This window comes from Corvus cornix, chromosome 2 (assembly GCF_000738735.6).
Source record: "Corvus cornix cornix isolate S_Up_H32 chromosome 2, ASM73873v5, whole genome shotgun sequence".
Classification (NCBI taxonomy): domain Eukaryota; kingdom Metazoa; phylum Chordata; class Aves; order Passeriformes; family Corvidae; genus Corvus; species Corvus cornix.
The window spans coordinates 10746252-10767821 of record NC_046333.1 but is presented as its reverse complement, the minus strand read 5'-3'; the positions used below and the strand labels follow the sequence as shown (position 1 = coordinate 10767821).

Below are 21570 nucleotides of genomic sequence, written 5' to 3'. Positions count from 1 at the left end.
TTTCAGTCTTACTCTCCATTGTCCCACTAAAAAAATCTAGGGAGAAACAAGTCACAGCCATAAAATTTTACCTATTTTTTAAGAGAAGGTCTACTTTTCCCAATTTTGGATAGTTTTAGGATTCAGAGAAACACTGAAAAATCCCAGGTTGCCATAGCTTCACTCAATGAAGCTATTCAATTCTCTCGTGTTTAAATAAGAAAGGTGTTTCCAAAGTAAAGTTGATGCTACCATCTGAAGGCCTGTCTATCTCCAATTGTGTGCCAAGGAGTGCAGGGGGCCAAGACTCTTCACTTAGGTCTTCACCTGAGTCAAATGCAAAGATTAAATGGGAACAATCCAGGCTTAGGTCTCCAGTCTTATGGTTAAATGACAGATTTAAAACTGTATTCCCACTGAATCTTTCCCTACTACTAAACTTGACAGAGTTCACATCTGCAAATTTTATTCCAAAACTGTCCAGCAGTAAAGAGAAGTTCATTATTTTAAAGTAACTCTTTCCAGTTTGGCTAAGGTTTTATTTGATACAGCACTTGTGTTTTAAGGCTTCAGTGGCTGCCTGTCATTGTCATCCTGTAAAACTGATCTTTACTGGTACGACACATAGAAATTAATGCCTGAATGTGGATTCAGTGAGAAAAACTAAGGGAAGAAGGATTTGGACAGAGGGCAGAAACAAAGCTGAAGGGCTCCGAAGCTACTACTAATTAACATGGTAAGTGCAGAGTCACCTAGTCACTCTGCAGGAAATTAAGTATCACTTTATCTATTTCCTATATAAAGGAAGGGTTCAGGATTCACCACCGGGATGGACACATTGGGCTTTAACAGGTTTACCCAAGATCTTAAAATAATGTCTTCGACTTGCATCCGTATGATGAGGATGGACTGAAATTTTTGGTCATATGAATCATTCAGAGCTATCAGGCAGTTCTTTGGGACTTCTAGGGTAAGGGAGACATAGAGATTAATTACTGTTCTCTCTGTGTTTATTGATACCCCTGCTCCTCTTGATGTATGTTTAGGATCTGTCCTCTGTCTTTGCTGCCACTCAAGTTTTCCTGAGTTGTCTGTGGACATCATTCTCCTCCAGGAACTCAGTTGTTGTAGAAGACCTACATGCAAGCACCTCTAGGTATCTCTTTTTCCTGCAGATAGAGGCTTCAGCACCTCTATTTTTCTGATGCCTATCTGAGGACAATGAAGGAAAATCAGTTGGAGCACAGGGGAAATAAAATTAAGGGGAAATTGATGTGGGAGGTAGAGGATAAACCTCTAATATTGACTGCATTGCATTCTACCTTTCCCTTACTCATGATAGTTGAAAGAGTTATTTTTTAATTCAGGAACTGCTGTTGTTTTTTCAGTGTTGCTGGTGGGTATTTATTTAGATCTGTGATGGCAATCATAGCTCCATGATGTTTCTTTATTCACATTATAATATCATCTAGACATCTCAAGCAAGAATTGGGGGTCCATATTTGTAGGAGCTGCATCCAGACACAAGATAAAGACAGTATTTACCTCAATAGTTTAGTGATAACTAATGAAACAAAACTTACAGGGAGTAATGTGGCTTGCTGTCATCTTTAAGAACATAAGTACTTAGGCGACTTACCTAAGGTCATGACTGTCAATTTGAGTTAAGACCTGGCATCAGACCAATGGTGTTCAAACCCTGTACTAATTCCATGAGGATAGTCTGGTATAGTAGGAAAGTCTACGAGAGCAATCATCAAAGGATGACTATCTACATTTACCAGCACATCATAATTTAGAACCATCCTACAGATCACAGAATCACCAGGTTGGAAGAGACCTCCAAGATCATCAAATCCAACCTATGCCCCAACACCTCAACTAAACCATGGCACTGAGTGCCACATCCAATCTTTTTTAAAACACATCCAGGGATGGTGATTCCACCACCTCTCCAGGCAGATAATTCTAGTACTTAACCACTCTTTCCATGAAAAACGTATTCCTAATATCCAACCTATATTTCCCTTGGCGCAGTTTAAGACTGTATCCTCTTGTTCGGTCAGTTGCTGCCTGGAGAAAGAGATGGTTCTAAATGAAAAAGGATCAAGCAACTGCTGAGTGCGGCCATCAGGAGAAACAGGAGTCAGAACTTAGAGCTAGATTCAAATCACTCTACATCAATTAGATATCATCTAGGAAATGAAATACAAAAAGGTTTTTAAAAATACGAGGCAGACTTTATGTTATTTGCTTTTCCCTACCTGCAGTATGTACCCTCCATGACTTCTGAATGGCCATACTGCACACAGCAAACAACCTTCCCCAGGCAAATCATTGTATCACATGGTCTATGAGAGGGATGTACAAGGATAAATAATAATTTTCATGATCTGCACTACGAAGTTTATAAGTTAGTTCTTTCCAAAAAAATATTTTCTTTATTTTCTCAATGACCTTACCCTGATGTCTGTCATGGGGTGCTCAGTAGGGGCTGTAGGGCCTTAAAAATCTCAGAAATTTGCACCTGATTGTTGCTACTGCTGGCCAGCTGTCGGAAAACATATGCCTCTACAGCAGCCTTCTTGTATTTCCATACACTTCTCTGCATTTATATTCTGCACTGTTGTGTTCAGCTTTGCAGTGATTATATACCACATAAATCTGAATGCCTTTTGAAAAGTATGTTTAAAAATAAGTTGTCTTGGGATGACTTTATGATGTGTATCCCATATCGCTGTTCTATGCCCAGAAATTAATTTTTTTTGCCTTTTCTGTGCCTTTAAACTGAGCCTGAGAGGGGGGAGAGAAAAAAACCCAGCAAACTTTCAAAGCAGATTACGGTTTTGTTTCAAGGACACACAGATATACACACAGACTCCTCTCTGCGTTCTGCAGCAGCAAGAGCAGAGGAAGCGTTGTTTGCTCTTCAGCCAGCTTTCGGCCAGCTTTTTCAGCTCCTTTTCCTCTGGAGAGTTGAACTTTTGCTTTCCTGGGACTTCATTTTTCTTTTCTTTTTTCTCTGCTGGACTGTTTCAACATCAGAACACATCAGGAGGACTTTCCACCAAGGCCTTGGCCCTGGAGGTGGGCCCACCATGACCCAGCTCTAAGGAGGGGAAGAGAGATCTATGGAAGGACTCTGAAATTTTCCCAGGTTTCTCTCAGCAGATCAAGAGGTTTTATTATTTAGCATTATTATCCTTTTCCAGTGTGTTTGTTAAATAAATAGTTTTTATCTCTTTCACTTTCCTTCGAGGAAAATTTATTTTTTCCTGAGCCTGGTGGGGGAAGGGTGGTTGTACCTGCCTTCTATCAGAGGATATTTTTCCTCCAAATTTGTCCAAACTGGCACATAAGTTGACAGAAGATTGCAGTGAAACTCCTTTTGTAAAGCCATTGGATAGCACAGAAATCTGATGAATCTGGCAGGGGATCTAGCCAGAGGTTAATGCAATTCAATACACTTTTCCTTTTCTGTTATTACACCTTATCCTCAGCCACTGTCCCTAACAAGGTCAGTGACTGCTGCTGCTGCAGGTCTCAAGGAAAAGACTGTAACACTAAACATATGTCGGCCTGCAAATGTAAACTTTAGTCAAATTATACTTCCATAATAACTTCTTTAAACTGTAGCACAGTACATTACTGAAATAATAGCAATAGCTGTGCTGTAGTATTTTTCAGTACTGCCTTAATTCTGTACAAGGCAGCTACCGCCAGATTACTCTATAAAACATTTTTAGAGTCCCAGAGAACTTGGTTAAGGTTTCTCATGACATAGGCTTGCAGCATTCATTTTAGAAGATGGTAGTCTTTCATCAAAAATCCTGCAAGTCTTTGTAATCCACTTGGCGGCTATGGGGAGAATTTATTCATCATTTAATTTTTGGAAGTTTTCCAAACTGAATAGATTAGGGTGAAAAGTATATTGTGTGCAAGCAGCCCATGGTCATTTTAGCTTTCCTTAATCCCCTGACGTAAGTATTTGCATCTGTATTTTACCAATGAAAAATCTGTCAGCACAGAGAAACGAACTGTTTTGGGAATTCTCTTCTCAGGTGCCCGATTTCCCAGCCTGAGGCAACTGCATGATGAGGGTGATGCTGTGGTTCAGCCTCTTGGGAATTCCTTGCAGCCAAGGCCTTGGGTGGGCTGCAGACCCACCAGTGACACTGCACCCCTGCCCCACCAAGGGCTGATGAGGTGCCCCTCTCCTCTGCCCAAGGGTGCTCTGCACCATCACTCTGCAGCACAGGGTCTTTCCCCCAGCAGACTCTTTGTTTTAAAGGTTATATTCAAAGGACGCAGAGGACAAAAAGGTTTTTTCAGTATTTCAATATCAGAGAATTACTGTTTTAAAAGAATAACAGTAATAAGAAGTATAATAAACTAATAATAATAAATTATTGGTAATAACAAATTAATCTGTTACAACTTGATGCATTTCCAAGTGGTTGAACAAAGTGGATTGGGATACTGGGCACAGAAAGAAACCTGTACAATGGGGGCCTTGCAGAAGGTCAGTGAACAAGTTAATTCCATATGAACAAACTGTCTATGACCAGTCTGGGCTGGGATTGAAACATCTGATGACAGAATGAGGTTTCAGACATCTCTGCTTTTGGGACATTTTCATTCCACATTTTGGTTCAGCTTACAACAAACACAGGAAACACTATTAAAATCAAAACTGTTTCTGGTGATGAGCTGTATCTCTACTCCCCTCAAGAGTCAGAGCTGCTGAATTATGTTCTAGTATGCCTATACAAACATCTTTCAGAAAGTTTTGTTTCATCTCCAGTGACTGCTGCTGGTTTGTGTGGCATATACAGGCTTACTAATTACAATGACTTGCAGTCTTTGGCATGCAGGTGTTTTCCCCATTAAAGAGACTATTGTCTAAGCAGCTAATGTTTACCTCAAGCTCATCAGGGAGATGTACGTCGCCTACTGTTGGCATGTTGCAGTGAACCTCCATCAGACTAGATATGGGGTCTTGACGAAATGAGGGGGAGAGGGGAAGCTTCTCCTGTGGGAGATGAAACTTGGCTGCTGTGACTTTCCCACAGCAGAGAACACAGAATCCCAGATCCCTTCAGTTCTGTTGCAGTTTAGTGAGGGTGCAAATCCTTTTAGTATTGCCTTAACCTCCAGCTATGCAATACAACAGTGTTACCCAGCCTGAGATATTTCATGTGCAAGAATATGCAAAGCAGACAGGAGGACCTGCCTGCAGTGAGGTATTTTTCTGACAAACTTGATACACTGAATATGGGTCCCTACCCTCATTGCTTCATCACCACCCTGTGATGTTTGGCCCCAAAGCTAAAGTGGTTTTTGCTGCAAATAACCACACTGACAGCTCCTTGTAAGTAGGGCAAGAGTGGATTAGTGCAGGCATTTTGCAGCAGAAGGCTCTGGAGTCTCACCTGCACAGCCACACGATTGCATTCATGTCCTGCTTTAATGCCCTTGAGCATCTTTTATCTTCCAAATTCTAAGGGCCTTTTTTTTTTCTCTACCTACACAGACAGGTGGAAGCAAAATCAAACAGAAACGGGATGGAGAGGAGATGAGAAAAATATATGGTGGCTACTGCATCCCTGTCCCCTCTCAGGAGCCTACAGGGCATATCTTCTCCCAAGAAGTGAATTGCAAAAATCTCTACTGTGGCCTGCTACTTGCAGTATCCATAGCTCCTTAGGAAAGGGACAGTGCAGCTGCAAACTGTGGAATAAGGCAGCCAGATGGTCTCTTCTTCAAGGGTTTGTGCATATTCTGGGAAGTGCCGAGTCTGGAGCTTGTCTCTCCCACTTGCTGTGCTGCTCAGCAGGACCCTTTTGCTCTGAGCCGACCACTCCCTGCAAATGCTGCAACACTCATGTGGGGCATACCCTGAGACATCTTAGATGCTCAACATCATTTTACATATTTGCATTTCTGCAAGTTCAATATAGCATTTATTTAAATTCTTTCACCTGCAATTTTTATATTATCATGTCACTGAAAATCAAGCCACTCCAAATTTTAAAAAACAGAGGGAGAAAGAAAAAAATTGATCTCATATTTATTCTACTTCATCTAAATGTGTTGGTATAGAAAAAGTACTGGCCACTCATAATACCTGTGGACCTAGAATTCAGATTCAGATAACTGTCCAAAAGATTTTTTCCTAAAGTTGCTCATCTGAAGTCCTTAGCTGAAATAAGGGTGGACTGCCTTTTTTATTCATCCATTTTAATTTTTTTCCATTTCTGTTGCTTACTAACTCTACACTATATTGCTTAGGCATGGAAATTTAAATGGTAATGCATAAATAAGGTGTGCAACCTGGCACCCAGCTTCACACTCTCTTTCCCCATCATACTCTCATAGTCACCATCAGTCTTCCAGTTAATAAACTATTTGGACTGCCCTTCAGCTCTCCTCTTTTGGGAGAACCTGAGTGAAGTGAATTGTCACAAATCCTGCAAAGCTTGGACTTCTTGCTTGGGTACCTCAAGCACTGAGAGAGACCTGTCTATCTCACAAGAACAGGAACAGAGGTTTTTGATGTACTGGCTGGGATCAGTAGTTGCAATGGGTTCACAAGAGGAGTCACAGCTCCCAGACAGCACAGGGAAGAGGCATTCACATCAGGATTTACACCTTAAACTCTCCTACCTGGCTGACTCACCTAGGCCTGAGTAGGTGAGTGTGCATTGGTGTGACGTGCATTTCTTCGCAGGCTGTAAGTCAAGGTGTGTGAAGTTACGCCTTTAAAACTGTCTGAATTACTTCAGTTTGAAGATAATAAAGAACAGTCTGAATTACTTCAGTTTGAAGGTAATAATCATAACAACCACAGGTTGTTGGCTCATGGAGATGAAAAAATCCTAAACTGCTTTACTCAACCAAAAGGAGCATGGAACACCACTAACAATCTTTACTGGGGCACTGAGGAACAGCCATAATTTCCGTGGGATGATAAAACTGTCAAGTGCATTGGCTAATGGTAGACATAAGCACATAACTGAGAGAGATGGTATTATTTTATAATTTAGTTTTTTCCCACCTCATTGATACTGGTTTTGTATTTCCTAGTTTGAGTTTATGTCACTCTAACAAAGTTCTTGGAAACATTTACATGTTTTTCTGAGTGAAGAGACAGACCCAGTTGAGTGGGACTGGTAGCCTTGCATTTAAGTTAAACCAGGCTGTTGAAACAGGGCACTTCATTGGGTGGAGAAGCCAACTCCTTCCATTGCAGGGAACAAGAGGAATAAGCACAGAACATTTAAGGAATTTTACTGACCTTGTAGATGGACAGTATAAACAAAGACTGCCTTTCACATCTCCTTGTGGCCAAGCAGAAATCTTCCACCAGCATGACTTCAGCTGTCTTCATGCCTTCTCCAATCCTCAAACCAGCCTAGGAGGGAGCTATATCACCAGTATAGATCCATCATTGCTAATGTTGCCTTGCTGATACTTTCTTAGAACTGTGCCTAGAAATATAAAGCAGTTCATGAATCTGGTATCACTGAATAACAGTTTCTGAGAATTGGTGGCTTTTCAGGTTGGCTTGGTAGCATGACTTCTCTAGGGACTGGCAATGCCAGCCTGTCTTCTTAACATGTTAGGTTCCAGTCGTTTTGAGACTGTGTTAACAAAATATTGTCAGAAATAAAGCCTTCAGAAAATTTAATGTGCTGAGCTTGAAGCCACTCCTAAAAATGAATGAATGTCCCAGGATGCTCCTTTTCCTTCTAATTGGATCTAGCTTCTCTTTTAGATCCATAATGTAGAGAAAACAGATTGGTACTGAAATACAGAAGACGGTTTTCTAAATCTGGCTTCTAAACTAAGTGACTTAAGTTCCAGACTGGTCAGAACTTTGATGTACAGTTGAACATGCAGTTGTGTTTTGCTGCAGCAGTAACTACTTCACATACAACAAGTTTTTGTCACATTAATAGATGAGAGTCAGCTGTGGTCAGAACAACAGAAATCAGAAGGAAAAGGGGAGAATGGTTGAAGGCTGAAGCTGAAAATAAAAATTACTGATTGCCTCTCTGTTTTCCTGCAGACAAGTTTTATCCCTGAAATAGACAGAAGCACTTTAAAGAGATGTTTACTTAAGCTATGTAGCAGTTTGGGTGATGTGTATGTTGTAAAGCAGCTCTGCCAGTACCTGTAAAAACTAGGCAAGTAAGAACCTACTTTCATGCAGAGTTTCCTGAACTATATCTGACATTCAAGCAATGCAGGTCTGGATTCTCAGGCTCGCTTACCTCACCTTAGCTGTTGAGATGGGAGGGCAGTTTCCCCCTGAGCTTTGCGCTGTGCCACATAGCTGAAAGTGAGGGTACATGGGGCCTTCTTACCATATGCAACCTGCTTCGTGGAGCATAGAGGGTCCAAGAGGTGACATCATCTTGGCACACCTGAGTTATCCATATCCTTGTTTAATGAGCACCTTTAGAGACTTTTATGGAAGTGGTTTTGTTTATTTAATTGAAAAATCTGTAACATGTAGCTCTGCCGCCTCCAAAAATTACAGAGGCCTATATACCAGCCAAACACAGAGGGTTTCTAATAGCTGGGAGGGTTGCAGTGGAAGTGGTTAGCAGCAGGAGCCAGGTAACCTACATTCCAACAAGAGGAAGTTTTAGATTAAAGGAGTTCTGATAAACAGGGGTTTGCTGTGCTCCTTCAGCCAACTGCAAGTGCAGTAAGCACTAATGATGACATTCATTATTTAACATATTTTTTCTTGATATTCTTCCATTTTCCAGTCACTACCTAGGTTTCCAGATACGTGTTTTAAATGAGATAATGCATAAGGACAGTAGAGCACAGAAGCGCCTGGTCCCTCGTAACTTGAAGCAGTATCTTATCTGTTGTGTACCCTGGCTTTTTGTAACGAACACATATGTAATGCTTTGTAGTCGAGCTTTTCAGAGGATTGCTGTTGTCATCTTTCCTCTCTGTAAAAGCCCCTCTGCTCCCGACACTTTAATTGCACAGTTGCCTAAATGAGGCACTGCAGAGTGTTAATGTGTGAGTCTGAGCGACAACACACTCCTCTTTTCACAGAGCTTTTGCCCTTGATCGTGAATGTAACAGAGCACGTACCTTAAAAATAACTGGAGATTCAAGGAGAATCGCTACACTTATCCTCTTGCATAAGGTTTGTTGACACAGGGATCCTTCAACAGTAACTCATATTCTTTCACTGGGAATAGCAAGCATTGCAATTAGTGAACTAGTTAATAACTGCGTGGTTGGGGAGGACAGCAGAGGCATTTCTGTGTACGTGGAAGCGGAGTGTTCAGTGTCCACATGGTTTAAAGCAGACAAAAAAAAAAAAAAAGGCTTGAAATCCTCCGTGCAGCCTCCCTTCTTGCGAGCTGCCCCTCCGGCTTCTCCCAGACGAGGCGGCAGGATGTTTTTATTCCCTACGGGGCCATTCTCCCTCGCTTTCTCCCGCGAGCTGGGCACAGCCGGCAGCCCCGGGGGAGCGGAGTTTGGGGGCGAGGGCTGGCGGAGCTGATGTCAGCGCCGGGCGGCGGAGCGATTGGGCTGCGGGAGACTTTGCAGCAGCAAATCCGCCCCCTCGCCCCCCCCACCCCCGCACCATCGGCTTCAAAGCGGCCGGTGCCCAGCAACTCGCAGAGGTGCAAAAAGTGGGCGCGGGGCCGGCAGAGCCGCGGCGGCGCCCCCGGGCATCGCCCCGGCGGCCCGGCACGTCGGGGCGGAGGCGCGACCCTTGCGCGGCGGCAGCGCCGAACGGAGCCCGGGCACAGCCCCGGCACAGCCCCGCCGGCCCGACCCACCGCCCTATAAAAGCCGCCTCCAGAACGAGGAGAAACTCCGCGGGAGAAGAACACGTCGGCGCGGTGCTGCTCGCTGAGGTACCGGCATGACATCCGTCCTGGGCAGCGGCAGGGCGTCGGGAGGGCCGAGCGGGCAGCTGAGATGCAAGTCCAAGAGAAGGAGGAGGAGGAGATCAAAGAGGAAAGGTAAGAGAGATGTCATTTTCTTGTTGTTTTATTTTCCCACTCTGTCCGCCTGCCACCTGCACAGCATCGGCTGCTCGCAGCTCTATTGTCAGTGCCCGGCGCTCGCCGGCACCAGCCCTGCGCTGCCCCGACGGCCGGGGCGGGGCGGGCGGTGCCCTCCTCGGGGCCAGCCGGGGACGAGAGCGGCCGTCGCTGTCCCGCGGCCGGGCACAGCTCGCTGCCCTCCCTGCGTCGTGCCGGGCCGGGGCTGAACCCACGGGGGTGCGGCGGGGGGGGGCTCGGCAGGCCCCGTCCGGCCAGTGCTGTGCAGCGGGGTTGTCGCGGGGCTCCGGCAGCCCCGGCCCGCCCCGCCCGGCCGCGATGCCCTCCGCCTCCCCCGCGGCCCGGTGCCCGCCCGTGCCCGCGGGCAGGAGGTGCCGCTGCCCGGGCGGAGCGCGGCGCGGAGCCCCCCGGGGCTGTCGCGCCCTCCAAACTACCGTTCCTCTCCTCTTCTAGACAAGGTCCACCAAGTTTTTCTGTCTTGGTGCTGTTCCCCGTCCCTAAGCGAACCCTGGTTAGGAAGGCGCTAATTGCCGTAAGCAGGAAAAGTGAAGCTACAGGATGTCATTGCGAACAGGGAATATGCCCTAGATAACTGCTCTTCGCAAGGCTGTCTTGCTTTCCCTGTAGAGGGGATGACACACTACCGCCTGATTTTTGATGTTTTGCCTGAAAAAGACGAAGTTAACCGGCTGTGAGGACTTTAAAGTAAAATAAACTGATAAGAGGCGCAGAGTGCCAGAGATGCCCAGCTGCAATGCATTCAACTGCAGAGATGCGAAGTCCGAGTGTTTGTCCAAGCAGTGAATATAATCTAACCTGTAACTGTCATCTCTATGTGGTACTCACACAAGTTTTAGTCAGCTAGCTCTCAAGCTAATGCTCTGGACATGCTGTTTCTCCTTCTGATTCTAGAAAACCTAATTTGTTGGTGCCATTAGCTAAGTGTCTCTTAATTATTGATTATGTTGAAGTCAGTAAGTGCAGTATTTGATAACTTTTTAGAAAGGTGTCAAAGCAGCTTTTGTATGGTAGCTGGTAAAAACGGGTCAAATGCTAAATGCAAGACTGTATCATTTGATTGTCACTATTTTAACTTTCATCTGTTAACTCTCTATATTCAAAATCAAAGCAACAAATAGTGACCTGCACACAAGTAGAAACAACACACATGCAGATATATCAGGATTTCGAGTAGATGTGCCACCTCAACTTGTTACTCTGGGTTTTTAGCAGGTTATAACACCTGGTGAGAAAGGCTGCCTTTTACTTGGCATTACAGAAGAAATTTTAAAACACTCAGAAAGGAGAGCTCATATATTCAGTTCTCTTTAAATTTCCCTGTAATCAAGTTGTGCTCTGCAGGCTTTTTTATGCTGATTTGTTCTAGCAAAACTACTTTTCTACAGAATTGCAAACTTAGCCTAGCTTTAGCGACCTGGACTCGGCCAGGAGAAAAGAGTAATCCATTACTCTATGCAATGGAGGGAAGGTACTTGGTTTAATTTTGTTTTTAAGAGCAGACAAAAGTTAGAGTCTTTCAATAAGACTTTTCTGATGCATCCTTTTTTTGCTTCGTTTTGCCAAAACAAGGTGGAAGTTGAATGTCTTTAAAAAAACCATGAAAACTTGCTCAACAATAACTTGGTAGCTGACAGCTATTTGCAGAATGCACAGCTGGAGGTGGATGGCATTCTAGAAAGTGCTTAACTGACCAACATCAATAAGAATGTGCACTTGAAGTGTTCTTTTTTTATTCTTCCAAATGTGCTATTTGTGACCACTTTTCAAATAATTTAGTTGGTTAGTATACTAATTACAGACCTGTGTTCGTATGATTTTGTTTTTCCTTTCTTTGTAATCACAGTATTCAAAAAAACACACATTCCTGTAAAATCCTGCTGGCCAAAAATTTCCTGTAACTTAAGGCATGCCCAGTATAAAACCTGTTGGATTTTACTATTATGCTATTTTATTTAGTGACCATCTATTTCTGCTTTTTTAATTATTTTTATGGTATCTAATAAGAAGGTTTTGCTTAACAGACTATTCAGGAAACGAGTCAAGAAAATGTTTCTTCGGCTTTTAAATTACTGGATTTTTATGAGAATTATTAGTGGGCGCCACTATTTTGCAGGTTTGATCTGTTTAATGGATTGTGAGAAAGTCTTTGCAGAGAGTTAGACCAAAGACACTTGCTTTTAACTATTCTCCAACACATATCTTGTTGTTTGTAGCGGGAATGCTTTTAGTAGCTGCTTTAAAGTCTGTAACTAGACACATGTTTACACATCCATACACTGGGATACCTATGGACACGAATAGACAAAGAAATTCACTATAGTCTTAAATTTAAATTAAGTATTAGACAAAGTAAGGAAATTAATTTCTGTCACATCCCTACTCGTTAAGGAGGTGGACTCAGAAAATTATTTATACAACTTACTGCATTTTATTACACGTTACATATGAGCTGTGCTTAAAACCAGGTTTAGACATTGTTTAATAGAATATCTAGGAATGTACAGCAGTAGAAACAATTACTATTCTCTATTTAATAGTGTTGCGTATCCCCTTCTGTTTTACTTTCCATGTTTTCAGCCATCTTTTTGCTCTGCTTAGTGTGAATTATAAATTTGTGTTTGTAGGTATAGCACTTCACTCCATTTCTTTTATACCTGGATGCTCTGTTTTAGGAGTTTCTTGGGGGCAGAAAGCAAGTTCAAGCAAGGAGAGCAAACAGCATTCTCTGAATAGCTGAATTTCCTTGTGCATTTAGCCTAAAAAAAACAATAAAAACACATCTAGTAAGAATCAGAGAGAGAATTTCCATATATGCAAATCAAGCACTGAAAAGTGTAGGACACTGAATATGATTCCAGGGTACAATATCATCGTCCAGTAATTAATTTGCATGCATCTTATTTTCATGCTTATGAAATCCAGCAACCCTTTTAGTAAAAAGATCCTGCCTTAACAATAAATGTCTATGCAATGAATATTATATTGCAAGCATATATTTACAGGGTGATTTTATTCAGTTTTACACTCTATGCAGAATGCGTGTTAAAAAGTTAAAATGTGGATATTCAGAGTGATTAGTATAGGTAGAAATATTTCCATTGTCATTTAGAAAAGTATGATAACTCTCAGTAAGAAGTAAATACCTTAATTTTTCAAAGATCTAATGAAAAATAAATATGGATGCTTGACAGATTATCTGCATACTAATTTCATGTGGCAGCAGTAATAGATATTTATATTTCTCTCTCTGGTTGTTTTGAGTTGTTGGGGGCTTTTTTTATCAGTATGTATAAAATGACCAGAGGATAGAAAATTACGCCTATTGATTTAGAGAAAACCATTTTAAAATTTTAGGGTTTAGTAGGCAGTTACTGTGTTTGTGGGTTCTTGTGTTTTCTCAGGGCTCTGGAATATGGCAGAGTACTGGCAGAACTCAGCACGGCTTGTGCTGATTTCATAGCCTGTGGTATAGATTTTGAAAAGAAGGCTTGTTTTCCCAGATAAGTCATTACAAGTAGACCAAACAAAAGCAGAATTGCTATTTACTGATAATACTAAAAAGGCCACACTTTAGCAGCCTCCAGCAACTTCTTAGAAATCAACACACAGAAGGTAAGTATGAAATAGGGGATCAGAAAGATAACCCTTCTGAGTTATTTTCCAGTGTAAGACAACAAATAAGCCACCTTATTTGCAATGCCATTTTCTAGGGCTACTGAATGAAGTTAATTACTGGAAGCAGGAGGGGATCAGGTATTTCTGATGTGGTAGAAAGCCATGGCCAGGGTTGCTGCTGATACAATGGGACATGAAATAAAAGTTGGCAGAATAAACTAAATAAGGGCAGCAAGTGGGTGAGAGAGGCAAAACGATTGTGAAATGAAATTCCATGAAAAATTAATGAAATAGAAAGATTGTGCTGAAGATGAAGGGAGGAAACCAGCTTGGTTCTTCATCATCCTGCAATGCCAAAGTAATAAATGAGCGTGTTTCATCTTGGCGAGGTTCAGGGACACAACTCCTTCCTCACAAAGGGATTGTGTTGTGCTTCAGGACGTGTTCCGCTTATCTCGTGCCCTGACAGCTCGAGAGGAAGGGAATGGATTTGGTGATAAAATTAAATTGATTAAACCTTTATCCATCATCTAATTTGGTAGCTTTCTTTTTTCTTTTCTTTTTTACTATTACCTCCAACTTCTAGTGATCCGTGTAATGACAGCAATTTGAGATAGCATCAAGGACATTAGCTACAATGACTGAACTTAAATTTAGAATAAAAATATGGGATTCATGAGTCCATATCTAAATAGCAGATGATTAGGTTATAGCAGACTTGTAACTTCCTAGCAACAGCATGTAATTGTGAGGACAATAAAATGGTGTATTTTACTTTCAAAGAGAACAAAATATTTCAGCTTTATCTCAAAGTATTAATTATGTAAGTAGAAAAAGCACTGGTATGAATATTGACCACATCGTACATGAACAATAGCATATATTGTAATTTTTACGCTTCTGAACACAGATGTCAGATGTTTTGCTTTCCTCAGTGGCAATACACAGACATACAAAGCTAGTGGCAAAGAATCCTACTGTTGGAAATTGCTTCTTATTGCTTAAAATTTTGTAGCTTCTCCTTGGTGATTTGTGTAGGAAAAGTCTCCCGTAAGGCGACAGCTTTGCTTACAAGTTCCAGTTTAAGTAGTATTAATGGAGTTTTTAAAATACTAAAAGGCAGCCCTTTCTGAAGTGATACCCTACAAATGGAAAATGCTGCACTAAAAATTAAAGGTCAGATGAAATTGCCTTGTGAAATATCGAAGTTACTAAAGGTCTGTGCAAACTTTGTTCTTGTAATGCCTTATAAGGTTAGCAAGTCTCAAAAAAGCGACCACGAGGATATCTGTCTGATCTCTGTTAATTGTACTACTTTTGAATTACTGCTGGCCAATATTGTGTGGGTTTTGCGAGTAGTAATGAACCTGAATTGATCCCTGTGTTTACAGCTAACTATCTCTACAACCTTTCAGGCAGTTTACCGTTTTTTTCCCCGTGTAAGTGATTAGTTATCCAGGCAAAAAAGGCTGATATGCATCAGTAGATAGATCATTCTCAAGGCATCTGTGATGAACCTGACGTTTGCTGTGTAAAACAGCTTGTTCTGCCTGCAAATTATGTAAGTTCCAGTAGTAAAACGAAGCGCTTACCTTTCTGCTGTGGCTGACCTTTGTTCCCCGGTGTATGAATTTGAAACGAAGCAGCCAACCCAGAGGAGTTTTAACAGCATATTGTGATATATAACATATTAAAAACACTGCTTTGTTAACTGGCGGAAGCAGCTTGTCAACCCATACTAATAGGCAACCCTCCCTGAGTCATAAAATAGCCAAATTTAATGCTTTAACAGAAAGCATTAAATGGATGGAGTTATTGTCATTCAATCAGTCTCGAATTTCTTGCTTCTTACAGCAGATTTGAAATACGAGGATGTATTTTTGTACCCTGAATTGACAATACACACTCCAGAGTAAGGACTGGACATCGCCATGGCTGGTTTAATGAAAATCTCTGCTAAGCAAAGCGTGATAACAAGGGAAGCACGGAGCAGGGCAGAGTGTGTAAAGAGCAGGACAGCTAATATTGAAGATATTACCATGACATTAATGAATGAAAGGTGTATTTTCACTGAGTATATTCTCTTTCGTTCTGGCTGTTCTAGCTCCCAAATGTGTACTAGAAACAGTGAGGATTCAGAGACATATGGCAAAAGGGATTAGAGATGTGTAAAATTTCAGTAGAGGAAAATTGATAAGATTTATATAGTTTACTTTGGAGAAAAACATAAGAAAGGATACAGTAAAATCATATTAAAGAAGAAAAGATTATTAAAAAGGTAAACAGGCTACTCTAATTTATTCCTGATTTTTTTATTTACTAAGACAGAGGCCTTTAAGGAAGGAAAATTTCAGCATGTCTAATAGGAGTGGAAGGACTTTTTATATTGAGACTGTATGTAGCTTGCCTGGGAAATTTGTTAATTCAGTTTATGAAAAAACAAAACTTATTTGTAGGGAGTTTGAGGTATTTGATTAGCCCAGCTGAGACTCGTGATACTAAGTTTGATGCTCACTTCAGTGACTGTAGGCTTTGGCTTTATGTAGGATACATTAAGAAGGATTTAATTTTTTTAATATGAGATATGAATCCTCTTTTTCAGGAAATTATCTGAATCCTGACTTGCTTGGATTAGGTGGAAAGGTGATTTGTAGGCAATTTAATCACTCCTGTGCATTGTGAGGCTTTTTGCACTCTCCCGTTTCCCCAGCTGAAGCCGTGGAGTGGCAGCGGTTCAGGAGGTGCCTTTCTGCTCGGCTTCGCGGCCGTGGCGACGCGCGTCCCTCTGCCGTGTGCCTCCCAAAACCAGCAACACAGCTGGGAGGAAGGCAGGCACATTTCCTTGGAATATTCCTGACAGCTTTTTAAGTCTCCTTCCTCTCTGTTCCCACTCAACACCCTTCATGGTATTTATAAAAATAGACCAAAATTCAGACTGATTCCTAGTCTCTTACTTTGATGCTGTAGTGAGGTTAGGATGATTACAATAAAAATTAATTCACCCCACTCATTTGTTATTTTCGTGAAAAAAGGAACAAAAGGATGGAATAAAAGGGGGTGAAAACAAATTTTACAAACACATGATGATTTGTTAAGCAGAAAAACCCCACAGGTACTGGTGTGACTGTCAGTCCATCAACATCAGATGAATATTGTGTCATAAGGGATTACCCCTGCAAAGTAATCTGTGTTTGTGAAAGTGTTTTGCTGGGTTCGGGTTTGGTCTCAATGCTAAACCAACTCCTGTGTCTGATTTTGGAGTTGTGCCACTTGTGACTGCTGTTTCTGAAACCTGCACTATGTGCTGGTGGCATTTTTGTGTGGTATGGAATGAGGAATGAGCAATAAGTAGATATCAGCAAAATACTTCATGGTAAAGTGTGACTCTTTTTTCCCCCATTTCATTTTTTGTTCCTTGCAAGAGAAATGGTGCTCAGAATTATTAACAGAATCACCTTTCTCTAAATGCTAATGAAACATCAGCGAGAAGAGTTAAAGCTGCTGGGAAGTGTGGGAAGAAATAAGAATTTGACAGATATTTTATCTCCGTCTTCTTAGAGATTTACACACAACTGATTTTATGCAATTGCTTGCTTCTTTCCACTTCTCGGAGACTGTGAAATGGCTATTTATTCCTTAAATAGTGGGATTTAACAAATGTAAAATGATGGCTATCAAGCCAACTGTAATAATGTGTTACCTTTGTATAAGGCCCAATTCTGCTGCCCCTATTTAGAGTAAAATTGAAATTGAAACTTCTCAGTATCAGTCAGGGGAGCAGAACTGTGTTGCCACATACACTTATTCTGTGCCTTAATATATAGGTACATATATACATTTTTGTGTGAAATATCATTGTCTATCTGTATGGAGTGAATGACTGTAATAAACTTCAACTTGTATTAGACAAAGGGTCTTAAAGCCTGTAGAGTTCAAATTATATGAAGGATTTTTATATTCCATTAAAGTATTTTGTTTAGTGATGTAAAAACAAAATACACTTATATCATTTGTGTTTATTCACATTCATCCATCCATCCTGTAAGAATTTGTAATTTTAAAAATATATGTATAAAAATTCTCATAGTATTTGTGTGTGTTCTTTCTCTATGCAATAACAGTCATCTTACAGACAAATCACAAAGGCACAACTGCACAAGGAGTATGATTTTTTTTTTTTTTTTAGAGTGAGAAATAAAGAAGTGAAAGATACTTCTTATAAGCCAGACTTTCTAGTGTATTTCTACATTCCTTTTGTGTAGGTATGTTTTTTGAGTAGATAATTAATTCAGCATGGTGAAGAGAGGTGCTTATGCAGGAGCCCATAATTCTTATGTCGGGAAACCCCAAATGTTTACCAAAAAAGTGGATTTTGTCTTAAGTTTTTTTGTGTGCTTATCTTTCTCCAGCTGAATCCTATGAAAGGACTAACAGAGCAGAAGCCAACTTTGAGCTCATGCTCCATATTACATCCATGCCAGCAGCCATGCTGCAAATCACCAGACAAAATGGCCATGGCTTCTTGAGCAAAACTTACTCAAAGTTGACTTTCATTAGCTGATTTCCAGGTTGTAATTTCCCTTCCTCATGTCAATCATGAGTTGCTATTTACACATCCATATAAATGGTGATTTTGGGAAGCAGGCTGCAGTGGTCGGCATTGCCTCATTGTTGAGCAGCGCAGACAGTAATTAAATTGGAGCTCAGCTCTTGCTGCTTGTGGATTTAGGAGTTTAAAAGAAACAGTACAAAAAAGGGAATATTCTTTAATATCACTGACAGCAGGTTTCTTCCACTTGCTACTGCTTCAAAGATTATTGATTAACCCATGTTTATCATTTATTTATGGTAAAGCATCTGATGCGTGTCTGTTGTAAAATCTGTTGTTTCTAAAATCAAGATACTTGACTTGTTTGCAGTTTATGCCTATGATGATCAGTTTTTACAGCCGTGTAACAGAGAATTGCTTTAACTGGTGCTGTGCCCGTAAACAGCACTTCTTGTGCCTTCAACTGAAATCCATGAGCACAAGACATTTAATGCTATGGTTTTTTGGTGGCTTTTTGTTTGGTGGGTTTTTTTTTAATAAAAATGTTTCACTGTGAGAATCCTTTAAATTTCCTACATGGGAAGAAGAGGGAATATACAAGAGTGTTCAAGGATAAATGTGAAGCATTTCAGTTCTGCCAGAACAAGTCAAAAGCTAGTCTTTCTAGGTTAACTTGTACCCTCTTATGTTCTTTTAAAAAGAGACTTTATGTCTGCATTCATTTTGTTAAAAAAAAAAAAAGAAAAAGAAGAAGAATTTTGAAATATTTTCTTGCTACAGTACAAGGTGTGAACTGCAAAGTAAAAACAGGCAGTAAGTTACAAACAGGACTAGTTACCAGAGGATGGTAATTAAGTGTCAAAAAACTTGGGGATTTAAAAATATATACACTGGTTTTGAGTAGTCAGAAGTGAAACAGTCTTTTGCAGTTAGAAGTCTGGTTTGTAATAGAAGTAGTTTAACAGAACGCTGCTTTATAGATTGGTTAACCCAGGCACATTTTTAAGCCAAGTAATACATTCTGCTTAAATGTGGTAAGAAGCCATAGACAAAGATGTTTTGCCAGATTTTCCTGAAGGCTAACAGTGAATTCCTTATTAAATTTGTACTTTTATGATGTAAGGCACATTGGACTATTTTTTCCTGACAATGGTAAGATGATCCTTCTCCTCAGGTAATTCCAACTCATCCCAGACAGCAAGGTCTCTTATTGCCCAGAGTTAATAAAAACACATCAGTGTAATCATGCTAGGAACGTGCTCAAACTACTTAGGAAAAGTTGTTTTTAACTCTCATAGACAGACAGGCCACATTTGCCCAGTTTACAAGAGGGAAATTGAGTCAGACCAGTTAATCTGGTGCAGGATTAATTTGCGAGAGGTAGGAATTCAGGAGTCTGTCACTCTAGCTTCAAGTGTCCAATGAACCTGGCTCTGGTTTGTACCAGTCCTTGCTGTAGCTGTGTCACAGCTGCAGTTGGATCACACTGCTTGGGTTTATCACTGCGAAGTGCCTGTGTGCCATGGCAGGTCCCTGGGAGCTGCTCGTTCCAAGGTGAGCAGTGTGCCAGGCTGCATGCAGGCATCGGTGCTGGCAGCAGGAGCAGGTGTAATCCCTGCCTGCAGGGCAGCCTGTGCAGGGCATGGCAAAGCAGTTCCGCCTGGTGGTGTTGGAAAGAAGAGGGCTTTGTATTTACTTACCTAGTTTGTATGTAAACAAAGGCATGGGGTCTGATTCTTCTTTGAATCAGAATCACGCTAAATCACGTTTGCTCTTCAGTTTCTGGAGGGCTTTCGATTTCTCCCAGAATGGTTTGTTATGTGTGCTGGGGGTGAGGTTTCTGAGTAGCAAAGTTTACATTTAAAAGGCAGCTCTTTCTTCAGTATTAAGCAGCGCATTGTGGGCAAGTCTGCAGAATAACCACAGTAACTCCAGTTTTGTAATATACATTACTTCCTTCTGATGCTACAAGAATTTGCTTATGAAATTCATTGAAACTGTTACAAATTCCTTTTTTTAAAAATGAGATTTATCCTTTTAGATGCATCACTTAATTTCAGAAGGATTAAATGCTAATCTCTAAATTTCATCACTTTCATTTCCATTAAAAATCATAATAACAGTCCCTACATTTGTACCTTGCCTGTAGTTCATCAATTTTGTTTATTCACAAGCTCCTCAGAAGACCAAAAGACTATTCCACTTTAGCTAAAACCACTCTAAATTCACTCTAGTCTTTAACAATAATTCTTTGACTAAAATGTGGCAGACAATTCTTAAGATGAAAAAAGAACCAAACACTCATTTCTGAGTCCAGGAAAGTAATTCATAAAGTTTGAAAAAAGAAACTTAAAAAAAAAAATCTAATTTTTATGTGGTATCTTAATTTTTCCTCAAAAGAATTGTCTCTGAAATTAACTGAAACCAAGCAGCAACAAATTACATGGTTTGGGTCTTGTAGAGTGCTGTTTTAACAGGAGCATGAATTAAACACTACAGAAGCCATCTTAATCAAGATAATCTCAAAGGTTCCAAAAAATCACTCCTAAAATAAAAGTGTATGTAACCCTGAAAATCCACATATTTGCACTTCCTGAGTTTGTTTCTTATTTACCAAAACACCTATCTCTTTCCCCCCCTTCTTTTTACTATCTTACTTCCCTTGTTTGTATCCTCACCTATTGAAGCAGCTGTTATTCATACAAATTATGAAAAGGAAAGCATATATGAGATTGGTGCCTGGATAGGACCAATATATCATCAAAGGTCTTTGGGGTAACATACGGCCTTGGTTCAGAAAAATCACTTCTTCAGTCATTCCATTGCTGCTCAGAAAAGCAGTAAATAATAAGTAACAAGATCTGCATACAAATGTGCTGGTGCTTAGGTTTTTCTGTGGAATCAGAAACTGGTTAAGAAGTTACTATAATCTTTGTAAAAATTTTCTATATACAAAAAATGTATAATGCACTTAATTACAGCATCTATTTCTTAGGGCTTGTTCTGTCTTAGCATATCTAAACTGACCTTGCTACCAGTTCCTGAGCTGACTAAACATTTCTCTGACACTGGCACATAAAGTTGGGTCCTGTGATGTTTAGGCAGAAATGGGAGACAGCAAAAAGTCAAGATAAGAGGCTGAGACTGTTCTTTTAATGGCTGTTATAGCAAAAGCAGTGTGTGCATCATAGGCAGGCAGTTGATTGAAAAGAGTGGCTTGTTAACCTTGGTTAATTTTATAAATCTTGTTAATCTTGGTTTCCAGTACCTTTCCCGTTGCTGGTTTGCCCCATATGATACTGTTGCACCTGCTGGTGTCAGGCACACACCTGCCTGCAGGTGCAGTTCACACACAGC

General features: G+C 40.7%; 1 protein-coding gene and 1 long non-coding RNA gene across 4 annotated transcripts in view; one reads left to right on the top strand and one right to left on the bottom strand.

The window, feature by feature from the left end:
• LOC104686449 overlaps window positions 1-9611 on the bottom strand; it is a 61196-nt gene extending 51585 nt beyond the window's left edge. Inside the window, exons 1-2 of one of the 2 annotated variants that reach the window (XR_005601489.1) lie at window positions 9100-9611; window positions 7277-7469 (exon numbers count right to left, since the gene is read on the bottom strand). This is a non-coding gene — a long non-coding RNA (uncharacterized LOC104686449). The remainder of the gene's footprint in view (window positions 1-7276; window positions 7470-9099) is intronic. The other variant, XR_751347.4, reaches the window with a different exon arrangement.
• Window positions 9612-9702: 91 nt separating this feature from the next.
• Window positions 9703-21570, top strand: part of ADARB2 (adenosine deaminase RNA specific B2 (inactive)) — a 306651-nt gene continuing 294783 nt past the window's right edge. Inside the window, exon 1 of one of the 2 annotated variants that reach the window (XM_039549516.1) lies at window positions 9703-9986. In XM_039549516.1, the coding sequence (XP_039405450.1) occupies window positions 9887-9986 (100 nt within the window). In that variant the 5' untranslated portion in view covers window positions 9703-9886. The remainder of the gene's footprint in view (window positions 9987-21570) is intronic. The other variant, XM_039549515.1, reaches the window with a different exon arrangement.